The sequence below is a fragment of the Scyliorhinus canicula genome, chromosome 9 (genome assembly GCF_902713615.1).
Source record: "Scyliorhinus canicula chromosome 9, sScyCan1.1, whole genome shotgun sequence".
Classification (NCBI taxonomy): Eukaryota; Metazoa; Chordata; class Chondrichthyes; order Carcharhiniformes; family Scyliorhinidae; genus Scyliorhinus; species Scyliorhinus canicula.
This window is the reverse complement of record NC_052154.1, coordinates 16,203,214-16,228,445: the sequence shown is the minus strand read 5'-3', so window position 1 is coordinate 16,228,445 and position 25,232 is coordinate 16,203,214. Positions and strand designations below refer to the sequence as shown.

At 47.4% G+C, this 25,232-nt stretch overlaps 1 protein-coding gene across 2 annotated transcripts in view; it reads left to right on the top strand.

Annotated features, from left to right (window-relative positions):
- LOC119970966 (CBY1-interacting BAR domain-containing protein 2-like) overlaps positions 1 to 24,796 on the top strand; it is a 38,505-nt gene extending 13,709 nt beyond the window's left edge. Inside the window, exons 3-10 of one of the 2 annotated variants that reach the window (XM_038806075.1) lie at positions 6,316 to 6,384; positions 8,651 to 8,752; positions 10,807 to 10,812; positions 15,143 to 15,247; positions 16,920 to 17,033; positions 20,473 to 20,571; positions 20,795 to 20,851; positions 24,564 to 24,796. In XM_038806075.1, coding sequence (XP_038662003.1) covers positions 6,316 to 6,384; positions 8,651 to 8,752; positions 10,807 to 10,812; positions 15,143 to 15,247; positions 16,920 to 17,033; positions 20,473 to 20,571; positions 20,795 to 20,851; positions 24,564 to 24,704 — 693 coding nt within the window. In that variant the 3' untranslated portion in view covers positions 24,705 to 24,796. The remainder of the gene's footprint in view (positions 1 to 6,315; positions 6,385 to 8,650; positions 8,753 to 10,806; positions 10,813 to 15,142; positions 15,248 to 16,919; positions 17,034 to 20,472; positions 20,572 to 20,794; positions 20,852 to 24,563) is intronic. The other variant, XM_038806076.1, reaches the window with a different exon arrangement.
- The last annotated feature ends 436 nt before the right edge of the window (positions 24,797 to 25,232 follow it).

Below are 25,232 nucleotides of genomic sequence, written 5' to 3'. Positions count from 1 at the left end.
CATGGGGAAGTGCTGGCAAACCACTGCATGGTACAGGATATTCAAACTCAAATGCAGCAAGTATTCAAGTTTTTTTCCCCCCCCTCTTTGTCTTTGTCAGATTCTTGGAGACAATATTAAGTTCAAATGCATGCTTCAGGTAATTTGCATATATCCCAAGTTGCTGATATGAGAAAAATATAGAAACATAGAAAATAGGAAAAGGAGGATGGCATTCGGCCCATCGAGCCTGCTCCACCATGCATTATGATCATGGCTGATCATCCAACTCAATAGCCTGATCCTGCCCCCCCCCCCCCCCCCCCCCCAATATCCTTTGATCCTCTTCGACCCCAGTGATATATCTAACTGCTTCTTGAAAACATTCAATGATTTTGGCCTCAACTGCTTCCTGTGGTAGTGAATTCCACAGGCCGAAAACTCTCTGGGTGAAGAGATTTCTCTTCATCTCAGTCCGAAATGGTCTACCCCGTATCCTCAGACTGTCCCCCCTGGTACTGGGCACCCCCACCATCAGGAGTACAATGGAGGTTCCCCAGATCAATCCCTGGATGGCCGGATTGTTGTTTGAGGAGACTGGGTCTGTATTCCCTAGATTTCTTTAAGAATGAGGGGTGGCATCATGGAACCTTACAAAATTCTTCCAGGGCGTGACAGGGTGGACATAGATAGGATGTTTCCCCGGCTGGGAAGTCTAAAACCAGGGGACTTAATCTCAGAATAAAGGGTAAGCCATTTAAGACTGAGGTAAGGAGGAATTTCTTCAGAATCACAGAATAATAGAGCAGAAGAGGCACTTCGGCCCATCGAGTCTGCACCGACACATGGAAAACACCTGACCTACCTCCCTAATCCCATTTGCCAGCACTTGACCTTGAATGTTACGACGTGCCAAGGGCTCATCCAGGTTCTTCTCAAAGAATGTGAGGCAACCTGCATCGACAACCCTCCCAGGCAGTATATTCCAGACCGTCACCACCCTCTGGGTAAAAAAGGTTTCTCCTCAAATCCACCCTAAACCTACTTGCCCCTCATCTTGAACCTGTCTCCCCTCGTGACTGACCCTTCAACTAAGGGGGACAGCTGCTCCATATCCGCCCTGTCCATGCCCCTCATAACCTTATACACCTTGATCAGGTCGTTCCTCAGTCTTCTCTGCTCCAGCGAAAACAACCCAAGCCTATCCAACCCCTCTTTATAACTTAAATATTCCATCTGAGGCAACATCCTGGTGAATCGCCTCTGCATCCCCCTCCAGTGAAATCACATCCTTCCTATAATGTGGTGACCAGAATTGCACACAGTTCTCCAGCTGTGGCCTCATAAAAGTTCTATACAGCTCCAACATGACCTCCCTGCTTTTGTAATCTATGCTTCGATTGATAAAGCCAAGTGTCTCATTTCGCCACCCTATTAACCTGCCCTTCTACCTTCAGAGATCTAAGGGCAGAACTTCCCAGTGTCAAGCCATTCATTGAATGCTTCCTTGTCAAATTTCTCTGGTTGGCAATCAGTAGCTAGTGGTGTCCCTCGGGGATCCGTGTTGGGCCCACAATTGTTCACAATTTACATTGATGATTTGGAGTTGGGGACCAAGGGCAATGAGTCCAAGTTTGCAGATGACACTAAGATGAGTGGTAAAGCGAAAAGTGCAGAGGATACAGGAAGTCTGCAGAGGGATTTGGATAGGTTAAGTGAATGGGCTCGGGTCTGGCAGATGGAATACAATGTTGACAAATGTGAGGTTATCCATTTTGGTAGGAATAACAGCAAACGGGATTATTATTTAAACGATAAAATATTAAAGCATGCCGCTGTTCAGAGAGACTTGGGTGTGCTAGTGCATGAGTCACAGAAGGTTGGTTTACAAGTGCAACAGGTGATTAAGAAGGCAAATGGAATTTTGTCCTTCATTGCTAGAGGGATGGAGTTTAAGACTAGGGAGGTTATGTTGCAATTGTATAAGGTGTTAGTGCGGCCACACCTGGAGTATTGTGTTCAGTTTTGGTCTCCTTACTTGAGAAAGGACGTACTGGCACTGGAGGGTGTGCAGAGGAGATTCACTAGGTTAATCCCAGAGCTGAAGGGGTTGGATTATGAGGAGAGGTTGAGTAGACTGGGACTGTACTCGTTGGAATTTAGAAGGATGAGGGGGGATCTTATAGAAGCATTTAAAATTATGAAGGGAATAGATAGGATAGATGCGGGCAGGTTGTTTCCACTGGCGGGTGACAGCAGAACTAGGGGGCATAGCCTCAAAATAAGGGGAAGTAGATTTAGGACTGAGTTTAGGAGGAACTTCTTCACCCAAAGGGTTGTGAATCTATGGAATTCCTTGCCCAGTGAAGCAGTTGAGGCTCCTTCATTATATGTTTTTAAGGTAAAGATAGATAGTTTTTTGAAGAATAAAGGGATTAAGGGTTATGGTGTTCGGGCCGGAAAGTGGAGCTGAGTCCACAAAAGATCAGCCATGATCTAATTGAATGGCGGAGCAGGCTCGAGGGGCCAGATGGCCTACTCCTGCTCCTAGTTCTTATGTTCTTATGTTCTAAATTACTCCTTTCAAAGTGTATCACCTCACACTTTTCAGGGTTAAATTCCATCTGACATTTTTCTGCCCATTTGACCATCCCGTCTATATCTTCCTGTAACCTAAGACACTCAACCTCACTGTTAACCACGTGGCCAATCTTTGTGTCATCCACAAACTTACTGATCCTACCCCCCACATAGTCACCTGTGTTGTTTATATAGATCCTGCGGTGTGTCACTGAACACTGGCTTCCAGTCACTAAAAAGCTCATCACCCTCTGTCTCCAACAACTAAGCCAATTTTGAATCCACCTTATCAAATTACCCTGTGTCCCATGTGCATTTGTCTTCTTTATAAGTCTTCCATGTGGAACCTTGTCAGAGGCTTTGCTGAAATCCATATAAACTACATCAACTACACTACCCTCATCTACACACCTGGTCATATCCTCAAAAGCTTCAATCAAATTTGTCAGGTATGAGCTCCCTCTGACAAAGCCATGCTCACTATCCCTGATCAACCCTTGCTTCTCCAAGTGGAGATAGTTTCTCACAGAGGGTGGTAAAAATCCTTCCTGCACTCCAAGACCAACAACCCACAAATATTATTAGCCAGAGAAGAAATAAGCACAAAGATGAGTGAATTGCCTAAGTTTCAGCAAGTTTGAAAAGCATTAATTCCCATTAACTACAGGAAGTAGTTTCAGGATTAGAATCAGTCCTAGCTGATGCGCAGCAAGTGAAATCAAAAGAGTCACTTCGGAATGAACATTTGAAGAAAAAGTTATTTGAAAGATTGGGGAATGCAATGGGCGACCTCCCATTCAGTCAAACAGAACTTAAGCTTGTCGCTTTCTTTTCTTCACCACATTCAAATAGAAAGAGGAACAAAATCAACTAATGCCAAAAATCAAGAAGAAATGGTGAAAAATTTCTGGAGGTCATCAGCATTTGAAATTGTTGATGATTCAGCTGGGACCTGACATTCTGATGGAAGGGCTCCAGTCAAAAAATCCACCCCTCTTTTCTCCTTCAGAGACTGTACCAGTACCAATATTTTGATATAAAGCACTGAAGTCCATTTGTCTTCAATGCCAGATGACTGTATCTCAATTTCCTTAGATCAGATATCCAATAATATTGAAGAATTCAAAGTCCAGCAGTTTTGGAATGTCGTAATGAAATTGCTTTATTTAGCAATCGCTAGATGCAGCCTGACATCCAGGCTAGGCTGAAATGTTTCGCACTGTTTATTTACTGCCATACCTATGAGCCTATTTACCCAATCAACCATAACCAGTTCTCCCCTCGTACCTGTGTACGATTTTTGTACGACATTGGCTTTGCGTTCAAGTTTCTTGATTGTGATTTGAGTTTGTCACTTTCAAATTTAATGTGGGATTCAATGGTATTATGATCACTGTTTCCAAAGGGATCTTTTATTATGGCATGGCTAATTAACCTGCCTCATTACACAATACTAAATCTAATTTAGCTTTGCCTCTAATCAGTTCCACAATCTATTGCTGCAGGAATGTTGTGAGAAAATAATTCTACAAACACATTTTGCAAACTAAAGTAAATTTTGAAATCTATTCCCGTACCAGCCTCCCCGGACAGGCGCCGGAATGTGGCTACTAGGGGCTTTTCACAGTAACTTCATTGAAGCCTACTCGTGACAATAAGCGATTTTCATTTCATTTTCATCCTTGTGTCTGTGTGGGTTTCCTCCGGGTGCTCCGGTTTCCTTCCACAAGTCCTGAAAGACAAGCTTGTTAGGTAATTTGGACATTCTGAATTCTCCCTCTGTGTACCTGAACAGGTGCCAGAATGTGGCAACGAAGTATTGCAGATATTTTTTTATTTTTTTTATTTTGTTCCAATAAGGGGCAATTTAGTGTTGCCAATCCACCTGCCCTGCACATCTTTTGGGTTGGGGTGGGGTGGGGTGGTGTGGTGTGGTGGGGTGGGGGGGGGGGGGGGGAGGGGGGTGATACCCACGCAGACACGGGGAGAATGTGAAACTTCACATTGACAGTGGTCCTGTTTGAACAAGACCTCCTCACCGCACAGGACCTTCAACCGACGTTATACACCAGATACATCGATGACATTTTTTTCCTTTGGACCCACGGCGAAGAGTCACTGAAACGACTACACGATGACATCAGTAAGTTCCATCCCACCATCTGACTCTCTCCAAAATCAGTTGCATTCTTGGACACACTCATCTCCATCAAGGACGGTCACCTCAGCATTTCGCTTTACCGCAAGCCCACAGACAACCTCACAATGCTCCACTTCTCCAGCTTTCACCCTAAACACATTAAAGAAGTCATCCCCTCTGGACAAGCCCTCCATATACACAGGATCTGCACAGACGAGGAGGAGCATAACAGACATCTACAGACGCTGAAAGATGCCCTCGTACGAATGGGATATGGCGCTCGACTCATCGATCGACAGTTCCAACGCGCCATAGCAAAAAACCGCACCGACCTCCTCAGAAGACAAACACGGAACACAACCAACAGAGTACCCTTCGTCGTCCAGTACTTCCCCGGAGCGGAGAAACTACAACATCTTCTTTGCAGCCTCCAACACATCATCGATGAAGATAAACATCTTGCCAAGGTCATCCCCACACTCCCACTACTTGCCTTCAAACAACCGTGCAACCTCAAACAAACCACTGTTTGCAGCAAACTACCCACCCTTCAGAACAGTGACCCTGCCATGGCAATCTCTGCAAGACATGCCAGATCATCGACATGGATACCACCATTACAGGTGAGAACATCACCCACCAGGTACGCGGTACATACTCGTGCGACCCGGCCATCGTTGTCTACCTCATACGCTGCAGGGAAGGATGTCCCGAAGCATGGTACATTGGCGAGACCATGCAGACGCTGCGATAACGAATGAACGGACATCTTACGACAATCACCAGGCAGGAATGTTCCTTTCCAGTCGGGGAACACTTCAGCAGTCAAGGGCATTCAGCCTCTGATCTCCGGGTAAGCGTTCTCCAAGGCGGCCTTCAGGACGCGCGGCAACGCCTCAACCGGGACCTGGGATTCATGTCGCATTACATTCATCCCCCACCATCTGGCCTGGGCTTGCGAAATCCTACCAACTGTCCTCTCACCTCTTTAACCTGGGGTTACCCCTCTCTCTGGATCTGTAAAAACTCAATTACCTGCAAATGCTTGCATTCTAAGCATTGTCTGGCATCTTTGAATTTGTATATATATGTTTCTGGAATATACCTCTTCATTCACCTGAGGAAGGAGCAGTGCTCCGAAAGCTAGTGATTGAAACAAACATGTTGGACTTTAACCTGGTGTTGTAAGACTTCTTACTGTGCTCACCCCAGTCCAACGCCGGCATCTCCACATCATCATTAAATGATGGCACAGGCACAAGGGGCTGAATGGCCTGCTCCTTTTCCTAAGTTCCTACGGATGTAATAAGTAAAATCTTGACTATTATTCCACAAGGGGTTTTTAGCAAATGATAACAATAATAATCAGTAATAATCAGCTTTCACTATGTTGAGGCTTCTTACACAGAGAAAGAATGAAATGCTCAGGGAGACTGTGCAGATCAAGTGATAAGGGGTGATAAGCACATCATAGAAGTTAATTACCACATGAAGGAATTGGCCAACATTGCTGTCACAATTTTTTGTCATAACTTCACAATTAGATTTGTGGTACCAATTTCTTCATGAGATCGGCCTTTGAAATAATTCATTCTTTGCCTTCTTCCCCGTATCAGGTGGAAAGACTGGATGCCAAGGTTATTGGACCATTAAAGGAATACGGTCGGCTAACAAAATCCAAACGGGTATTTTATTTCTTCATTCCTACTTAATTCTCTTCAGCAATGCTTCTAATTCACCAAAAGTCAAGTTATTTTCCAACCCCAAATTTGAAAGTAAGAATGGGAAATGAGAATTTTAACATCCCGCCGAATTTTATCAGCCCTTCGGGAACAAGGTGGAAGGGAGACAAGAGGGCCGACAAAATGGCATGGGAAGGATTGCAGACAACCCAGCTGCCAGGAGCACAAATAAACCACTGAAGTGTCAATTTCAGGCAGTGGGCGAGCAGCTTTTAGGGACAAGCTGCCATATTTAATAGGGATGTGTCTTCTGTTGCCAAAATACGGCCTGGGTTCTGCCACCGCCCACCCGCCAAAGCAGGTTTGACTCCCTCCCCACCCACGCTTTGAGCTGCGGTGGCAGGATTTGTATATAAAATTCAGCCCATCAAGTCTTTACTGGACCGTGTGTCAATGTGGATCGGTGAGCAAAGGGGTGCATGGGACTTGGGTGAAAATTAGGATTCAGGGTTTAGAATAAGTGCGAGGTTCCAGAGGTTGCAGGATGAGAGGCCAGGCAGGGCAGTATTAGCGCTTCACTGTCACAGCCTGTTTGCGTTAAGCACGAAGGACTGGTAACTATTACTGTGGAATCCTTTTGACTCCTCCAAGTGCTGATGTAGTTGGATATTGTGGTGACAGCTGTGATTCAGACCACTTAGCCTCTTGGATAACAGCGAGAGAGGGTGAAGCACTGGACGTGGGACAGTTCAAAACAAAAGGGAAAAAAAACAGCAAAGGCTGGACATCCATCCTGAAATTAAAAAGCATGAAGACTTATCTGGATAGGCACATGAACAGACGGGGTATAGAAGGATACAGGTGGTTGGTCTAGATAGGACATGTGATAGGTGCAGGCTTGGAGGGCCGAAGGGCCCGTTCCTGTGCTGTATTGTTCTTTGTTAAATACAGAGAAGGTCAATACCATCTATCAGGAGAAAAGGGCATTGATCATTGTTCATTATTAGTTTCCCTTCAGAATTGTTCTGGGAAGCACGGTGGTGCAGTGGTTAGCACTGCTGCCTCACAGCACCGAGGTCCCAGGTTCGATCCCGGCTCTGGGTCACTGTCCGTGTGGAGTTTGCACATTCTCCCCGTGTTTGCGTGGGTTTCGCCCCCACAACCCAAAAGATGTGCAGGGTAGGTGGATTGGCCACACTAAATTGCCCCTTAATTGGAAAAAATGAATTGGGTACTCTAAATTTATTTCATAAAAGTAATTGTTGAAAGATAACACAAACTCTCAAAGTAAAAATGGAAGGTGGATGGGTGATGCCCGTGGTGAAACTCCGGGTAGAGTGATATAACTCAATTTCCTCAAATTTGTAAGAGTGAGTGGCCATTCCATTGAAATATATGTTCGAAAGGGACTTGACAAGATAGATGGTGGAAGAATCGCTGTTGGGTCTGGAATAGGGGGTCGTACAACAGAATCTGTGGCAGTAATGGAGTCTCAGCTGCCAGCTGGAGCGCCAGCGTGAACTCTTGCTGCCTCTTTACAGGAAGAACCCACCACCTCTTGTACCACTCAGGCACTAAACAGGCCTTCGCCTGGGAGCTAGGGCCCACCTGACAAGAGATGCTAGCCAATCAGAGGCCGGCAGCTCTTCTGCACTTAGCAAAGCCACCGGGTAGACGTGGCTGCTGCCAGTACCATGCCTACCCAAGGCTCAGATTGAGGAGGAGCCCTGGCTCGGGAATCTGATGGTAGGAGGGTTTAATAGGGTGGGGTAGGGACGTGGTTTTCAGGGGACACCCTCCCATTCCCTTCCTGATGCAAGGTCCGCCAATCAGGAACTGAGTGCCTTTGAATGCAGGACCCCCGGCCCCTCCTCCCCAGGAGTCCACAAGCAAACACACCAGGGTTGGCTTGTCAAGCTTCATATCCCATTGCTCCTCGTCGCATTCTCTATAGCCGATCAGAGTCAACTTTCCAACCAATCAGCACCCTTTTCACCTGTGGTATAAATTGTGATTGTTTGAAATTTGGCACTCTTGTGTTTGTTCTGATGAGTGCAAGATCAAAACATTTGGCAACATGTGTTCATATCCAGCAATATTGGCATTCTGTACGACAAAACAATTATTAAGTTGCACAATTGAATTAGAGTTCCTGTCACAATAAAATGTAAATGAACTTCATAGAATACTGGCTTATAAAACTTTACACATGCCCTTGTTTTGGAAAGCATCATAATTAGTTCTGTTTCTCTTTCTACTTCTAAACCAGGCTGACATCAAGAAATTTAACAGTGTCAGAAATCGGGAAATGAAAGAACTGGAAAAACTGCAAAGGTTGAAACAGAGGAACCCTTCGGACAGGCAGGGGATTGTATCCTTCCAGATAGCTCTGCCCTTTAGTGTGGAGAGTTTAGGTGAAATTGACTTGACCCGTGCAACTTTTTAAAAAAATTTATGACTTGGAAAAAGTTGCCGTAACTCTGAGTTGATCCTCCCATTCCAAATGCTCCCTCCTCACTGTCCAAACGCTCCTTCCAGGTGAAGCAGCGATTCACTTGCACTTCTTTCAATTGGGACTACTGCATTCGCTGCTCACAATGCATCTCCTCTACATTGGAGAGACTAAACGCAGACTGATTGACCGCTTTGCAGGACACCTTCACTCACTCCGCATGCATGACCCCGACCTTCCTGTTGCATGATATATTAGGGCCTGGTTTAGCACAGGGCTAAATCGCTGGCTTTTAAAGCATACCAATGCAGGCCAGCAGCTCGGTTCAATTCCCGTACCAGCCTCCCCGAACAGGCGCCGGAATGTGGCGACTAGGGGCTTTTCACAGTAACTTCATTTGAAGCCTACTTGTGACAATAAGCGATTTTCATTTTTCATTTCACATGTCAACTCACCGTCTTGCTCCCATGTCTACATTAATGTCCTTGAACGGCAACAAAGCTCTGGTGAAGCCATTAGGCTCATTTAAATATGTCTCCACCATATTCCCCCCAGGCCTGGGAACTAACGCCCTCCCATCGGAGACCACGCCATTTAGCACTAGTTTCCACAAACATGGGCCAGGTGTAAAGGCACCTGGGGGGGGTGGGTGGGAGGGGGTGGGGGGGGGGGGTGGGGGGGCGACCCACCCCCCGTGAGGTTGGTATCTGGGTAGGGTGGTACCTTGGCACTCCTGCTGGCACCTGAGCACCTTGACACTGTCAGGCTGCAGTGGTACTGCCCAGGTGCCAGGTTGCCCTTGGCAGGGATCAGGCCTGGGGGTGCCTTGCCCTTAAGAGGTGAAGTGGGTGGTGGAGGGGTGGGGGGTTTGAGGACCCCCTAAGAAGTACGTTGGGTGCAGTGGGTCACCTGGTAGCCACGGTGGGATGGCTCCGGGTGGTTCAAAGATCTGGGCGGCATTTATAAATGAAACCCCGATCCGCGAATACTCTTCCAGCACTGACAGGCTGAGCTCGGAAGTGCAGGAAATGAGGTGCAGCCTCGCCGATAAACATCCGGCTAAATATGCCCAAGACGGGACTTTGTTTTTGCCCCATTAAATCATACCCATGGATTACCTTGTATGCCCAGATAAAGCTTCCATGGGCATGGAAGTTGTAGAAACATTGGGGTGGATTTTACAAAGGGATAGAGCTGTCCTCCCCGACCTAAAAGTTGTCATGACACCTTGCTGACCTGAAATGTGGCTGCCCCACAGTGATATGATGCAGGGGACAGCCTTATTAGTTAAGAGTGGGAGTTCTGCCTCTCAAGGGCAGGAAGCCGTACCCTCGAGACCTACCAGCCAATATGATTGGCCAGCTGCTCTGTAGACTCAGTAGCACCAGGAGAGAGTAGTGGCCACTGCTGGTACTACAAACAGTCTCAAAGCAGCAACGAAGAAGGATACCGGAGTTAATATAAGTCTGGGGATTTGGGGTGGGCAGGGCTGTGAGGTCCCAGTGAGGGGGGGGATGGGGCTAGGGGAGTGTTAGAAAAGGCAAGAATTAAGTCATAAAGTGGGGGGAGGGTTCCCCAGATAGGCAAAAGATAATCCCTGCCCCTCTCCTCTCCTTCCCGTCCACGCCCCCCCCCCCAAAAGGAGCTACCCCAAGTTTCCGACCAACTGCTACCTGCGCTGTCAAAACTTTTGTGCTGTTTGCCTTCTTTTCACCTTCCCCCGTAAAGAAGGCATCAGGCCACTTGAAGGCCTTAATACGCTAACAGACGGCTCATAACATAGGAGACAGGACAGGGGTGAGCAGGAAGGCACGGACTGGACACCCACCTTATTTATGTGTCGCCTCCAGTCTTCAAATATGCGAGTGAGGGACGGTGGTGTGTAAAATATGTGCCACCCTAGAAGGAACGTAAGTGAAATTAGAAGTAGTTTTCCAGCTATTCAGGGTTATTTCCTTAACTGAGTATTACAGTCACTGGTACGTAACTTTGAAAGCTGTAGCTGAAATTCAAGAGCTTACAATCTGCTTGAACAGAAAATGTTTTGACGTACTATTTATGATGTAATTTGGTACATTTTTAGCCCTAAACAGATTGTTTCGATGAATGTGAACAGGTGGCTGTCCAGAAGGGGCACAGTAAGGATTAATGACCACAAATTATAATTCCCTGACTGGCTAGACGACGAATGTATTTCCCATTGTGAAATTGATCTGTGTAGGTTGGGAAAGTCGCACGTTTAGCCCCTGGTCTGTGCTGAGTGAGCTGACGTCAGCAGGGGAATGTGTTACGGTGCTACACTGGGAGGCAGATATCCAACTCCTCTTCACTACACTGTGAACAACTGGCAAGAAAATGGCTTTATTTCAAATGGTTGCAGAATGAAACATGATTGCAAGTTGGAATATCTGCCAATTTTGGCTGCCTGGTCTCACATATGAAGCATCACCACGGAGACTGGAGCCCAGACTTTCACAGGGTCACGGGGTGAGGACCCCGGGAAGGGCAGGCTTTGAAAATCCTGTCACGTGACCAAGTTGGCAATCTGAAGGCTCCGGGACAGTTTTGAGTTTTCATTGGACCATCAATGGGAAGGGAGTAGAGCAGGCACTCGCCTCCAGTCTGTGCCTTTTTAAGGTTCTTTGAGGAACTTGTTACGAAACCTGTCTGGAACGGAATGAAATGTTCTGAACTTCTTCTGGAATCTGTGGGGTCAACTAACACCAGCACCAAGTGTTGGTCCTTACTTTATTGTTTTTTAAATTTGTTCACAGGATTGGGCCTCGTTGGCTGGGCCCACTTTCCATTTCAGAGGGCATTTAAAGTCTGTCATTGAGAAATTATTGGAATCCATTATTGAGGAAGTAGGAACAGGAAATTTTGGATAGTCCAAACACAATCTATCAGTCAACATGGTCTTATGAAGAGTAAATCATGTTTAACTATTTTGTTTGAGTTCTTCGAAGAAGTAACAAGCAAAGTGGATAATGGGGGTCCTGTAGATGTAGTATATCTGGACTTCCAGAAGGCAGTTGATAAGGTGCTGTATAAGAGGTTTACACACAAGCTACGATCCCAAGGGGCTGGGGTAACATATTAGCTTGGACAGAGGGTTGGCTAACCAACAGAAAGCAGAGTGGGGACAAATTAATCTTCTGTTAGTTGGCAAGCTGTAACTAGTGTTGTGCCACAGGGTTCTCAGGCCCCAACTATTTACAATCTATGCTAATGACTTGGATGCAGGGATAAAATGTACTGTAGCCAAATTTGGAGATTACACTAAAATAGGTGGGGAAGCAAGTTACAATGAGGAAACAAGGAATTTGCAAAGAAGTATGGATAGGTTAGGTGAATGAGCCAAGATTTGGCAGATGGAATTCAAGGTGGGTAAGTGTGAGGTTACCCACCTTGGTCAGAAGAATAAAACGGCAACTTAATCTAAATGGCGAGGAACTTCTAAACGGTTCAGTGCAAAGGGATCTGGATGTCCTCATGCATGAATCACAGAAAGTTAATACACAGGCACCACCAACCTGGCATCCTCGCAGTGCATCTGCCAGCTGGCAGTGCCACCTGAGCACCTTGGCAGTGCCAGGCTGGCACAACCCTGCCCAAAGGGCATGCAGCTGGGGGCCTTTGATCCCCTGGGAGATCCCTCCACTAGTGCTGTTTTGTCTGATCCTCATTTGTGGGGATCAATGCTGAATGGTGGTCGCCCGAGGTCTCTGTGGCGAAGGGATTGAATCCAAAAGCCTCAGCTACCTAGGGAATCCACACATTAGAGTGAGGCTTACTGTCTCGCTCTTATATGCAGATTGGAGATTTGCCAAAATGTGATCCCGCCCATTGTGGGCAGGATTCGCATTGCAACATCTCGCGAGGTCACGTTGCGCCTCACCAGGCGTTTCCAGACAGGTAGATTCTGGAAGCAGGGTCTCCCGGCTTTAATTGGCCACACTGCCGCAGCGAGCTGCTTTTCTGGAGCAGCGTGGCCGATGGATCGCGCCCGTAGCCATTTTTTGGGTGAATCGTGCCTGAAGACTCTGAAAGTGCATCTTTACAACATATTGGGTTGGAGGTGGTACAGTGAAAGTTCACTACATTGTCTTTAGGATGAGGGAGGTGTCCTCTGATGTAAGAAATAGAAAATTGGGCCTATATTCTGTGGTGTTTAGAAGAATGAGAGGTGATTTAATTGAATCATGCAAAATTCTGAAGGGACCTGACAGGGTATACTATGTGAGATTGGTACCACTGGCCAGGGAATCTTAAACATGGATTAAATATTGGCCAGGACACTATGGCCAGAATCGTCTGAAGATGCTGCCAACGGCTAATGGAGGGCCACCTATTGCTTGGGAAATCCCACCCTAAATATTTTAAGCTTGGTCCATGGAGCAATGAAGATCCATTATAACTAAATGCAGTATCTGCTATTCCTGTAAGGGATTGCTCTAATGGGCGTTCTCAGTGTTAGATGTGTTATTCTGGTAGCACACTGGGTTGCACTGTTGCTTCACAGCGCCAGGGTCCCAGGTTCCATTCCCGGCTTGGGTCACTGTCTGTGTGGAGTCTGCATGTTCTCCCTGTTGGTTTCCTCCGAGTGCTCCGGTTTCTTCCTGCAGTCCAAAGATGTGCTGTTAGGTGAATTAAACATTCTGAATTCTCCCTCTGCGTACCTGAACAGGCGCCGGAATGTGGACACTAGGAGCTTTTCACAGTAACTTCATTGCAGTGTTACTGGAAGTCTACTCGTGACAATAAAGATTATTATCAAAAGAGTCACACAATAGATTCTATTTTACAGCGTGAGTGTGTCATTCTACAATTACACAATCTGACCATTGGGCTCCTGAAATTGTTTAAACAACTTTCTTGATGTCCAAAGTAAGGGTTCAAACAAAATAAAAAATTCCAAATATTACACAATGACATGATTACATTTCCCCAACAATTTTCGGCCCAATAAGTCTGTTCAGATGTGTGACTCGATTGAATTTGGATTGTGCAGTCCGAGGGTGTGCAGTGTCTGATTACTTCAGGTTGAAGCAATGCTCCACAGCTTATCCATTTCTCACAACACTGTCCCCTGAATGAGGTGAATCAGTCCTTAGACTAGTGGCAGCTAATACTGAATTGGGAACAGTTTGCTATTGTGATCCCATGTCCATGGGGAACTGGGCTAAAAGGCATAAGTCAACTTAACATGGAACTTTTTTTTTAAATTCTGGGAAAATGGCCAACAATAGCAAGACCAGCATTTATTGTACATCATTAGAACCCCCTTGAGAAGGTAATGATCACCTTCCTGTTGAACCCCTGGAGTCCATGTGGTGAAGTTCTGTTGAGGAAGGAGTTCCAAGATTCTGGCCCACCACGGCTTAAAGCCATTAAACGGGGGGGAAATGTCATCCCATTCCTCCCAACTGAATTCGGCCATGGATTCCAGATCTAGGTCAGAATTCCCCGGCCATTGGGATTCTCTTTTCCCACTGGCAGTGCATCCCTACCCGTTGGGTTTCCCAGTGGCATGGGCTGGCTTCAATGGGAAATCAGTGGATAAGAATCAGGAAGAGAGAATGCCACCACCAGTGAATGGCACGCCGCCAAGAAACAGGGGACCGGAGAATCCCGCCACTGGTGTTTAAAGCACTGCTCCAAACGCTGATCCTTGATGCCCTTTGCTTGACTATTCAATTGTCCCCAAGCACAGCATGTTGCATCCAGTGTGAGAGATCTCTCAGACGTCACAACATAGTTCTGACATTATAGTGACTTTGGGGGATTGGAACAACAGTAGGCCATTCAGCCCTTCGAGTTACACTCAGGTAAATCCTGGCTGATCTGAAAGCAGGAGCGTAGACCTTTGCCCTATCATATCATGGTGCAGTTTTCTCGAATGTGACTCTTGAGTAAGACATAGGTTGTGCTTGTGACTATCAGCCAAGAGTTAGTAACATTGCCCTCAGACCAGATGCTCATTCATATATATTTCTCTTTGATGCTGTATTTTTTAAAAGTAGTTTCCAAAACTACAGGATCCAGTTTCAACACACAACAGACCCAAATAGAGAAGAGATTGTACTCCAGAAACTTGGTTACATTGAAACAATGCAACAAGGCATGATCTTTTATGCACCTTTAAGAGAATTAATGGCTAGCCGACTTAATTTCAGCGGAACGTCTTTTTGCACGTATCCCCTTGGCGTGCAGTGTATCTTTCATACGAAAGTTAATCTGTATAAAGTTTATTTGTGTCCTCTAAATGACCATGTCTGTCTGAACGAAAGTGTTGGTTTTCTTCCCCAGGCTGAAGCCAGTGTTCAGAAGGCTTCAGTCGATGTCAGCCACACCACACATCAGCTGGAGGAGATCATTTTCAAATTTCAGCAGCAAAAACTGAAGGACATTAAGGTACGAAGATCGGAATTGAATCCTTTACTCAGAAATAATGTCTCACTTTCCTGCCTTTCTTTCAGACTCACACCCTGCCTCACACTGTTCTGAGTTTCAAAGCCTTCTCCAGGCTACTACTTGAACCTGGGCGGCACGATAGCACAGTGCTTAGTACAATTATTTCACAGCTCCAGGGTCCCAGGTTCGATTCCTGACTTGGGTCACTGTCTGTGCGGAGTTTGCACGCTCTCCCAGTGTCTACATGGGTTTCCTCCGGGTGTTCCGGTTTCTTCCCACAGTCCAAAGATGTACAGGTTAGGTGAATTGGCCATGATAAATTGCCCTTAGGTTAGATGGTGTTGCTGGATTATGGGGACAGGGTGGAGGTGGGGGCTTAAGTAGGGTGCTCTTTCTAAGAGCCGGTGCAGACTCGATGGGCCGAATGGCCTCCTTCTGCACGGTAAATTCTCTGATTCTATGAACCTGGGGACTCAGTGGTGTAGTGCGAATGTCCCTAGGTTGGTGATCTTAGTAGATCTTAGGCTAATCCTCTGGGAACCAGTTCAAATCCCACCGCAGAAGAAAATGGTGGTTGTTCAATTAAAGGAAAAATCTGGAATTAAAGAGTCTCAGTAACCGGGACCATGGAACCATTATTTATTGTTGTGAAAACGCATCTGGTTCAGTAATGCCCCTTTCGGAAAAGAAATCTGCTGTCCTTACCTGGCCTGGCCTACATATAACCCCCAGGCCCACAAGAAAGTGGGTGACTCTTACCTGTCCTCTGAAATAGCCTCTCAAGTCACTCAGTTCAAGGGCAATTAGGGAAGGGCAACAAATACTGCCCAGCCGGCAATGTCCAATCCCAGGAAACCATAAAATTAACTCAACCCTTCAAGAACTTCAAACTGAAAGACTCCCACCCTCCCTCATCCAATCAGCGCCGGCCCTAGGGTTGCTGGCGCCCCAGGCAAGCTGAACTTCGGCGCCCTTTGGGGGGAGGGGGGGGGGGCCGAGGGGGGGGGGGCCGAGAGGGGAGGCGGGCCCGGGAGGGGGGGGGCGGGCCCGGAGGGGGGGGCGGGCCCGGGGGGGGGGGGGTGCAGGCCCGGGGGGGGGGGGGGGGGCCGAGGCCGAGGGGGGGGCGGGGTGGAGGGGGGGCGGGGCGGGTGGGGCACGGAAGGGGGACGGAGAAAGGGGGACGGAGGGAGGGGGGGGAGGGGGCGGGCGGCGGACGGGGGGGGTCGGAAGGGGCCGCCCTGGGGGAGGGCGGCCACCGCGCATGCGCTGGTTGGCACCGGCCCAACTGCGCATGCGCGGGACCCGAGTCTCTGGCGCCCCCTAACACATGGCGCCCCGGGCGACTGCCCGAGTTGCCAGTACCTTGGGCCGGCCCTGCATCCAATGATAATTAGGTCTTTAAAACCTAAAGCTCAGTGAAACCAAAGCACCACTGCCTAAGTTCCCTCCTCTCGTTTCATCCTTTGCGCTATCATGCTTTATTGAGCTTGCATGTAGGTTTCTCTGTAAAAGCATTTGCAACCTGTTGCAATTCTCAAAGGGAGCCCAATCAGGCATCAGAACGGGGGTCTTGTGATAGTCGCAAAGGGAAACTGAAGGAGTCAGCACCTGGTCACTGGATCCTGACTCCCTTTGCAAAACTCAGATAATTTTCTTTCTTTTTTATTCCCAGGCCATTTTCTCAAACTTTGTGACCGTCGAGATGATATTCCATTCCAAAGCCCTTGAGATGTACACGAATGCCTTCCAACATCTGAACAACTTTGATGAAGAGAAGGATCTGGCGGTATGAATGGAAGTAACTTGTGTTTATCCCCTGTCAGAAAACATCCAGCAGACAGCTTTGCAAGAAATATAGACTAATAATAATCGCTTATTGTCACAAGTAGGCTTCAAATGAAGTTACTGTGAAAAGCCCCTGGTCGCCACATTCCGGCACCTGTTCGGGGAGGCCGGTACGGGAATTGAACCCGCGCTGCTGGTCCTGTTCTGCACTACAAACCAGCCGTTTAGCCCACTGTGCTGACTAGGATTTAAAAGGCACCTTTTTCAAAAAATAAATGAAACATCTAGATGAAAGGCAAACGCTCATAGACCATGGCGTTGTCGAGGCTGAAAAGGGTGGGAGACAAAACAAGGAGTCGTGAAGTAATCCCGCTGCCAGGAATCTACAACAAGTACTGTGGTACCGTTCATCGCCTTGTTTTACATTTCTCTCACCACAAGGCTTGGCGGTGATGAGCACTTTCTCATGTGTGTGAATTGATGTCCCGCAGCTAGGCAATGCTTGTGATGATTGAAGTTTGAAACTGGGGGAGACGGTAGCATAGTGGTAACATCTCTGGACTAGTAATCCAGAGTCTTAGACTTATGCTCTCGGGGGTTGGGTTAAAATTTAAATCCAATGAGTAAATCTAGAATTGAAAGTGATGGTGACAATGAAATCATCATCCATTGACAGAAAGACCCATTGACATAAAGACCCATCTGATTCACTAATGTCCTTTAAAGAAAGAAATCGGCCTTCCTTACTCGGTCTGGCCTACAGGTGACTCCTGATCCACAGCAATGTGGTTGGCTCATAACCAACCTCTGAAATGGCCTCGCTCAGTTCAAGAGCAATTAGGAATGAGCAAAGAATGCTGGCCTTGCCAGTGATGTCCACATCTCATGAAATAATGAAAATAGAAAATATCATTTTGGAAAGGATTTTACATGCAACCGAGGCGAGTGTGTTTGCATTCAAAGTTTTCCTTTCCTTCGCTATATAAATGAAGATAAACCCAAAAGACGATTTACATGTTTCAAAAAACATTGAACAAACCACCATTGGGACCTTTAAGTCAAAGGCCTAGGCCTAGGCAACTGGAGATACGGCCACCAATGGTGGAGCAACTAAAATCAAGAATGCACAAGAGGCTAGAATGAGAGGAACGCGGGTATCTCTCACAGGGTCGTGGAACTGGAGGGAATTATAGAGCTAGGAAGGGGTGAGGGTATGGAGTGGTTTGAATGAAAATATGAGAATTTTAAAATCAACGTCCGGAATACTCCTGCCGATGACGCTGGCGGAATTCTTTGGTCCCACCGGCAGTGCACCTTCTGCCGTGGGTTTCCCGGTGGCTTGAGATGGCTTCAATGGGAATTGCCATTGATAGTGGCGGGATCAGATAGTCCTGCCACCAGCGAACGGCATGTCGCCAAGTATCACGCGGCTGGAAGGTCGGAGAATCCCACCCAGCATGTTGCTTAAATGTAGAATTTGAGAGATGAACACAGAGTGTGTTGGAGCAGTGCATTTTATTGGCACAAACTGAAACATAATCGATTCCCTTCATTGCCTTAAGCACCCCAGTCAGAACACCCTAAAGCTACTCATCACTGAAGTGTGATGGCCCAACTCATTTGGCCTATCTTTGACAACCAAGTAGTTTAATGGCCCTCCTCTGCAGCCTTTCTAAAGTCTTTTTGTTTTCTATAAATTTACACCTGCCGCCCACTAAAATCTTAAGGTAACCCAATGCGAGGCATCTAAACTGGACTCAATGTTCCATAGAACAGAATTCTTGCAGTGCAGAAGGAGGCCATTCAGCCCATTGAGTCTGTATTGACTCTCCAAAAGAACACCTTGGGCGCGATTCTCCGACCCCCACGCCGGGTGGGAGAATTGCGGGTGTGCCGGGCGATTCCCACCACGCCGCCCTGGCACCCTCACGCGATTCTCCCACCCCCCCCCCCCCAAAACGGCATGCCGCGTTTTACGACAGGCCGCTCAGAGAATCGCCGCTCGCCGTTTCTAACGGTCGAGCGGCGATTCTTCGGCCCGGATGGGCCGAGTGGCCTGCCCAATCCGACCGGTTCACGCTGGCGCCAACCACACCTGGTCGCTGCCGGTGTGAACAGCGTGCGACGCTGTGTGTGCGACCTGTGGGGGGCGGAGGGAGGATCACGCACCGGGGGGGTGCTCAGTGGGGGTCTGGCCCGCGATCGGTGCCCACCGATCGGCGTCTCTAAAAGAAGCACTCTTTTCCCTCCGCCGCCCCGCAAGATCAATCCTCCATGTCTTCATTTAGGCGGCGCCGGCCGCGTCATTTACGCGGCGCCGCTTTGACGCGCCGCCAATGGCCCGGCGTCCGAAATTGACAGGGCGCTGCTCCTAGCCCGCTGGGGGTGGGAGAATAGGGGGTGAGGAGCGGCCTCCGATGCCGGAGTGAAACACTCTGGTTTTCACTCCGGCATCGGCACTTTGTCTCCCCTTGGGAGAAATTCGCCCCTTATCTATGCCTGCAATCCCAACTAAGGGGCAATTTTATCATGGCCAATACAGCTAACCTGCATATCTTTGGACTGTGGGGAGGAAACTGGAGCACCCAGAGGAAACCCACGCAGACACAAGGGATACGTGCAAACTCCACACAGAGAGTTATTCGAATTGAAATGAAAAATTAAATGAATGAAAATCGCTTATTGTCACAAGTAGGCTTCAAATGAAGTTACTGTGAAAAACTTTTAGTCGCCACATTCCGGCGCCTGGTACGGGAATTGAACCGTGCGGCTGGCCTGCCTTGGTCTGCTTTAAAAGCCAGCAATTTAGCCCAGTGTGCTAAACCAGCCCCTGAACCCCGGTCCCTGGCGCTGTGAGGCTGCAGTGGTAACCACTGTGCCACAATGTTGTCTGCTTCCAAGAGAAACCTGACCAAGATTTTGTACAAGGACAAAATATTATGCCAAGTCTTATAAGAGAAGTTTCTTATGAGCGCATCCGAATATCCTCTATGCTCCATTACTTCAGATCAGTGCTCATGAGCCGTTAGAGGTCTAGGCACTATTTCACCCAGATCTCTACCTCTTCACCTTCTCTAATGCTTTTCACTAAATGTTGAATGTTCACAATGTCCACTGGCATAGCAAGGCGCCTTTCCAAATTAAACATAATTTGCCAGCCATGAACTCAATCTCCCAGAACATCAAGATTCGACTGCAAATAATTCTCAGTATCATCTTCAAATTTATAAATTGTACCGATCATACGGGTTGGGTAAGATTATTCTTCCCCTCCCCATTTCCAAAGTCACTTCAGTCCAGCAGCTGGGCACGCGGCTCACCACAGGATGGAAGGGAGGCCATTCAGTCCCTCGAGCCTTGTCCAAAGTCCTCCCCAACGCCCCCTTGTCCCTTTAGATTCTTTCTTTAACCTGTTGTATGTGAATTGTTTTCACCCACAGGCTTTCAGGTCAAAGGTCTGCATCAGTGAATTTGAGAATGACGCTCGTCCATCTCAGACCCACAGCAGTTCAAGCTTACAGCCTTCTCCAGGCAGTCAGGTAAAGGAATATTTCAACCTGTTCTTCCTAGTTAAGCGACTGGCAGTGGAATACCACCACAGGCAGGCAAGTGTAACTTAGCGCAGCAAGAAATGAATGAAAATCATATCAACATTTAAAAGTGACGGGTGCGAAAACATCAGCTGGCCAATCAAGCCTGCAACACGCCATGGTAGCAGCAGTTTCAGGACTAAACACTTCTTTCACTCTCTCCCTCCCGCAGCCAGGTAAACGCCTGGGAGAGGCAACAAGGGAGAGAGAAAAGTCCAACAGGAACAAGGTAAAAATTACACTGGAAAATTTCTCTCTTGTCCCTCCAAGTAATCAGAACCAACCTACGAGATGAGAAAGACTAAGGGCGCGATTCTCCACTGCCCACGACGGGTCGGAGAATAGCGGGAGGACCTTCCCGACAATTTTCCCGCCCTCCCGCTATTCTCCCCCCCCCCTCCCCCCCCCACGGCCGCCCCACGACACGAATCGCTGCTCGCCGTTTTTTACAGCGAACAGCGATTCTCCCCAGGCCGATGGGCCGAGTTCCCAGGCCTTTGCGGCCGTTTTCACGAACGTAATGACACCTGCTCTCACCGTTCGTGAAAACGGCCGCAAAGTGCCGTCCCGGACAACCATGGCACCGATTGGCACGGCCGTAGGGTGGCATGGGCCTGCGATCGGTGGGCACCGATCACGGGCAGCGGGACCGATACCCGCACACTATTTGTTCTTCCGCCACCCCGCAGGATCAGTCTGCAGGGCGGCTGAGGGGAATGACGGCCCGCGCATGCGTGGGTTTGACGCATCTGCGTGATGACGTCATCCGCGGGTTGGAGCCGTCCAACCCGCGCATGCGCGGCTGATGTCATCGTGCGCGTCAGCCGCTGTGACGCTTGGCGCGCGGACTTAGCAACGGTCGCTAAGCCCACGATGCCGTGCTTCACGGGGCCGCGCTGCTAGACCCGCCCGGGGGGGAGAATCGGGTCCTGGGAGGGGGCGCGGAGGCTGCCGTGAAACACGGCCAGTTTCACGGCAGCCTTTACGACTCTCCACATTTGCGGAGGATTGCGCCCTAAGTGTTAATCATAGAATTGTGGGATTGAACACGGCGGAAGGATTTCACCCACCAAGTCTGCACCAGCTAGTGGGATTTGGGTTTTTAAAATTTGTTCTTTTACATAATGCAGTTGTCACTGGCTAGACTAGCATTCATTGCCGATCCTGAATTGTCCTTTAGAAAGTGGCGATGTGCTATTTCTTGAACCTCTGCATTCCTCGTGGTGTAGGTACACCCACAGTGCTGTTAGGAAGGGAGTCCCAGGATTTTCACTCAGTGACAGTGAAGGAACGGCGCCATATTCCAAGTCAGGATGGTGCGTAGCTGGAAGGGGAGCTTGCAGGTGGTGTTTTCGTGCATCTGTTGCCCTTGTCCTTCTAGATGCTGGAGGTTGGGGCGTTGGAAGGTGCTATCGACGGAGCCTCAATGAGTTGCTGCAGTATATGGTACACATGGCTGCCATCGTGTGTAGGTGATGGATGGAGTGAATGTTCAATATGGTGGATGGGCTGTTGATCAAGTGGGCTTCTTTGTCCCGAATGGTGTCCAACCTCTTGAGCATTATTGGAGCTTCACTCACCCAGGTAAATGGAGAGTATTCCATCACACTCCTGAGTTGTAGATGGTTGTCAGGCTTTGGGGAAATCAGGAGGTGAGTTACCCTCTGTAGAATTCCCAGCCTCTAACCTGCTCTTGTAGCCACAGTATAGTTAGGACAATTAAATTTCTGGTAAATGGTATGGTTTTCAGCGATAGTAATGCCAGTGAATATCATGGGGAGATGGTTTGATTCTCTTTAGTTGGAGATGATCAATGCCTGGCGATTGCGTGGTGCAAAAAGAGACAGAGAGCTTTGAGGCCTGCATTTCCTTTGAATAAACATATACCCAATTCTGTCAGTGTTTCTTCACAAACCTCGTAGCATTTGTTTTTCAGATAATTTGATGAACGAAATGGGAGATTCGATGATACCAGATAGAGCGCAAGAAGCTTAGATTAAGCAAGAGTAAAGAGATGGGCAATCTGTCAGCACTTTCCATCAATACTTCTCTGAACCTGGCCGCATCTTCTAAAGTTTGCACGTGTACAGTTAAACGTGAAAGTTCAGACGTTGCTGTCAGTGATTCAACGCGTCTCCAGAAAGTTCAAGCCCCCCCCCACCCCCACCCCCACCCCCCACACACACACCTGTCGTGTAAGGTACACTGGTCTAACACTGGCTGCAACTGGATGCAGCTTAGATCAGAAAGATACTCGAGACCTTGAAGTTACTTCAATCAGGTTTATTGAACAAATAGCACCGTTAGCACAGTTCTCTGTGAGTTTGACACTCTGCTAATTTAAGTGTGGTTACTCGGTCTGACTGAACCAGACTATCTCTTAGCCACGTGGTGGAGGTGTGAGATTGTAACAACACCCTTGACTGACTCTCTAGATGTTCATCAGTGGAAAGAGGCGGAGTGTGATTGCCTCGTGTCTTTTATAGTCAGATCCCACCCCTGAGTGTCCTGCCTGCTTATTGGTCATGTCCTGTTCTCTGTGTCCATTAGCTACTTGTCTGTATATCATTATGTGTGTGTCTGCATATCATGACAACACCCACACCCCCAATTGCAATCAAATATATAACTGAACTGACAGGGAATTGTAATGCTAAATATCACTCTAAAATTCCTTGACAAAGTACACCTGGTTGCATTAGTAGTCGATTTTTTAATTTAGCCTCTGGAAAACCCATTTTATATTTTTGGAGTGTCAGATTCTTCCTTGATGATAAAAGATTCACACTTAAAAAAATTTTTTTTTTAATTCTTTGTAATATTTCAATGTTCACCTTAATCCCATTGTGTGCCCCAATTGTTATTTTGGAATTTCTAAATTTGATTAAAAGTGAAAGATTTAGTGCATTTCACTTCCTGCTTTGCCCTCCATGAGAATACTTCAATGTGATTGGCTGCTTGATAACATCACTGTGGTTGGATGCCCAGCAATCTCCTTGACTTGGTGCCAGGAAAGGGGAAATCCTTGCCACAGACACAGATCTTTGTGGAATCTGGCCAATGTAGAAAATGATCAACATTATTTACAAACACAGTTAGTGGCAACTTCCTGTATACTGAACTCTGCGTGTGATTTCAGTTATAAGGAATCAATTGCGGGGCGGCATGATGGCGTAGTGGTTAGCACTGGTATCTCATGGCGATGACCCAGGTTCGATCCTGGCCCTAGGTCACTGTCCGTGTGGAGTTTGCACATTCTCCCCATGTCTGCGTGGATCTCACCCCCACAACCCAAAGATGTGCAGGGTAGGTGGATTGGCCATGCTAAATTGCCCCTTAACTGAAAAAATGTAATTTAAAAAAATAAAAATAAGGAATCAATTGGGCATCTAATAATAATAATAATCTTTATTGTCACAAGTAGGCTTACATTATAGTAACACTGCAATGAAGTTACTGTGAAAATCCCCTAGCCGCCACACTCCGTACACAGAGGGAGAATTTGAATGTCCAGTTTGCCTAACAGCACGTCTTTCGGGACTTGTGGGAGGAAACCGGAGCACCCGGAGGAAACCCACACGGAACACGGGGAGAACGTGCAGACTCCGCACAGACAGTGACCCAAGCCGGGAATCGAATCTGGGACCCTGGCGCTGTGAAGCAACAGTGCTACCCAAATTCTAATTAAAATTCTTTGGCTTTTGCGTCACACTGGGCGGGCATTAGAATAATCCGCAAATGTAAAATTCAAATCATTTATTTTAAAATGTTTAAAATAACAGGACATGTATTTTTAAATAAAGGCATCCAGATTTTGAATGTCAATACTTGCGCAAATGTAATCTTAAGGCATTTGTGCTTGAACCACTGAACTGTAGTCTGCATTTTCTTCTCATGGGGTTGTTCTTTGTGGTTTACTTCCATTCTCAATGTTGTTGCAGCTCCGGACTCCCCCAAGAGTTCTTCACGCTCATTTTCAGGAAGACGAGTCAGATGACGAGGAAGAGGAGGAAGATGAAGTTGAAGAGTTACAGGATCTCAGTGATGATGGTTACGCGCAATACGCGAAAATTAGAAAATGAGTTGTTAATTACTGACGGAAAGCAGAGCCCACTTGGCAATATTACTGTCCAAGTGCTTTTGGAAGCGAAATGATTAAAACTATCTAAACCAACCCAGACATTTCATAGAATCATAGAGTGGCTACAGTGGCGAAGAGGACATTCAGCCCATCTCGGCAATGCCAGTTCACTGCAAGGACAACCCAGCTAGTTCCCACCATTTCCTCTTAGCACTGCTTTTGTTTTTGCTCTTTACTTTCTTATCCAAGTCCCTTTCGAAAGCCCAGGTTCAATCTGCCTCCACCACTCAGGCAGCACATTCCCGTCCCTTAAGCACTCACTGCATAAAAGAGTTTTCCTCAATATCCCTGATGGTTCTTTTTCCAATCACTTTGAATTTGCATCCTCTAGTCGTCTATCCATTCTGCCTAAGCCGCTCAAGATTTTAAACACCTTTATGAATTTTCTCCCAACTTTCTCGTCTCTAAGAAGAACGACAGCATCTCCAATCTATCCACGTGACTCAGGTCCTTCATCCCTGGAGCCACT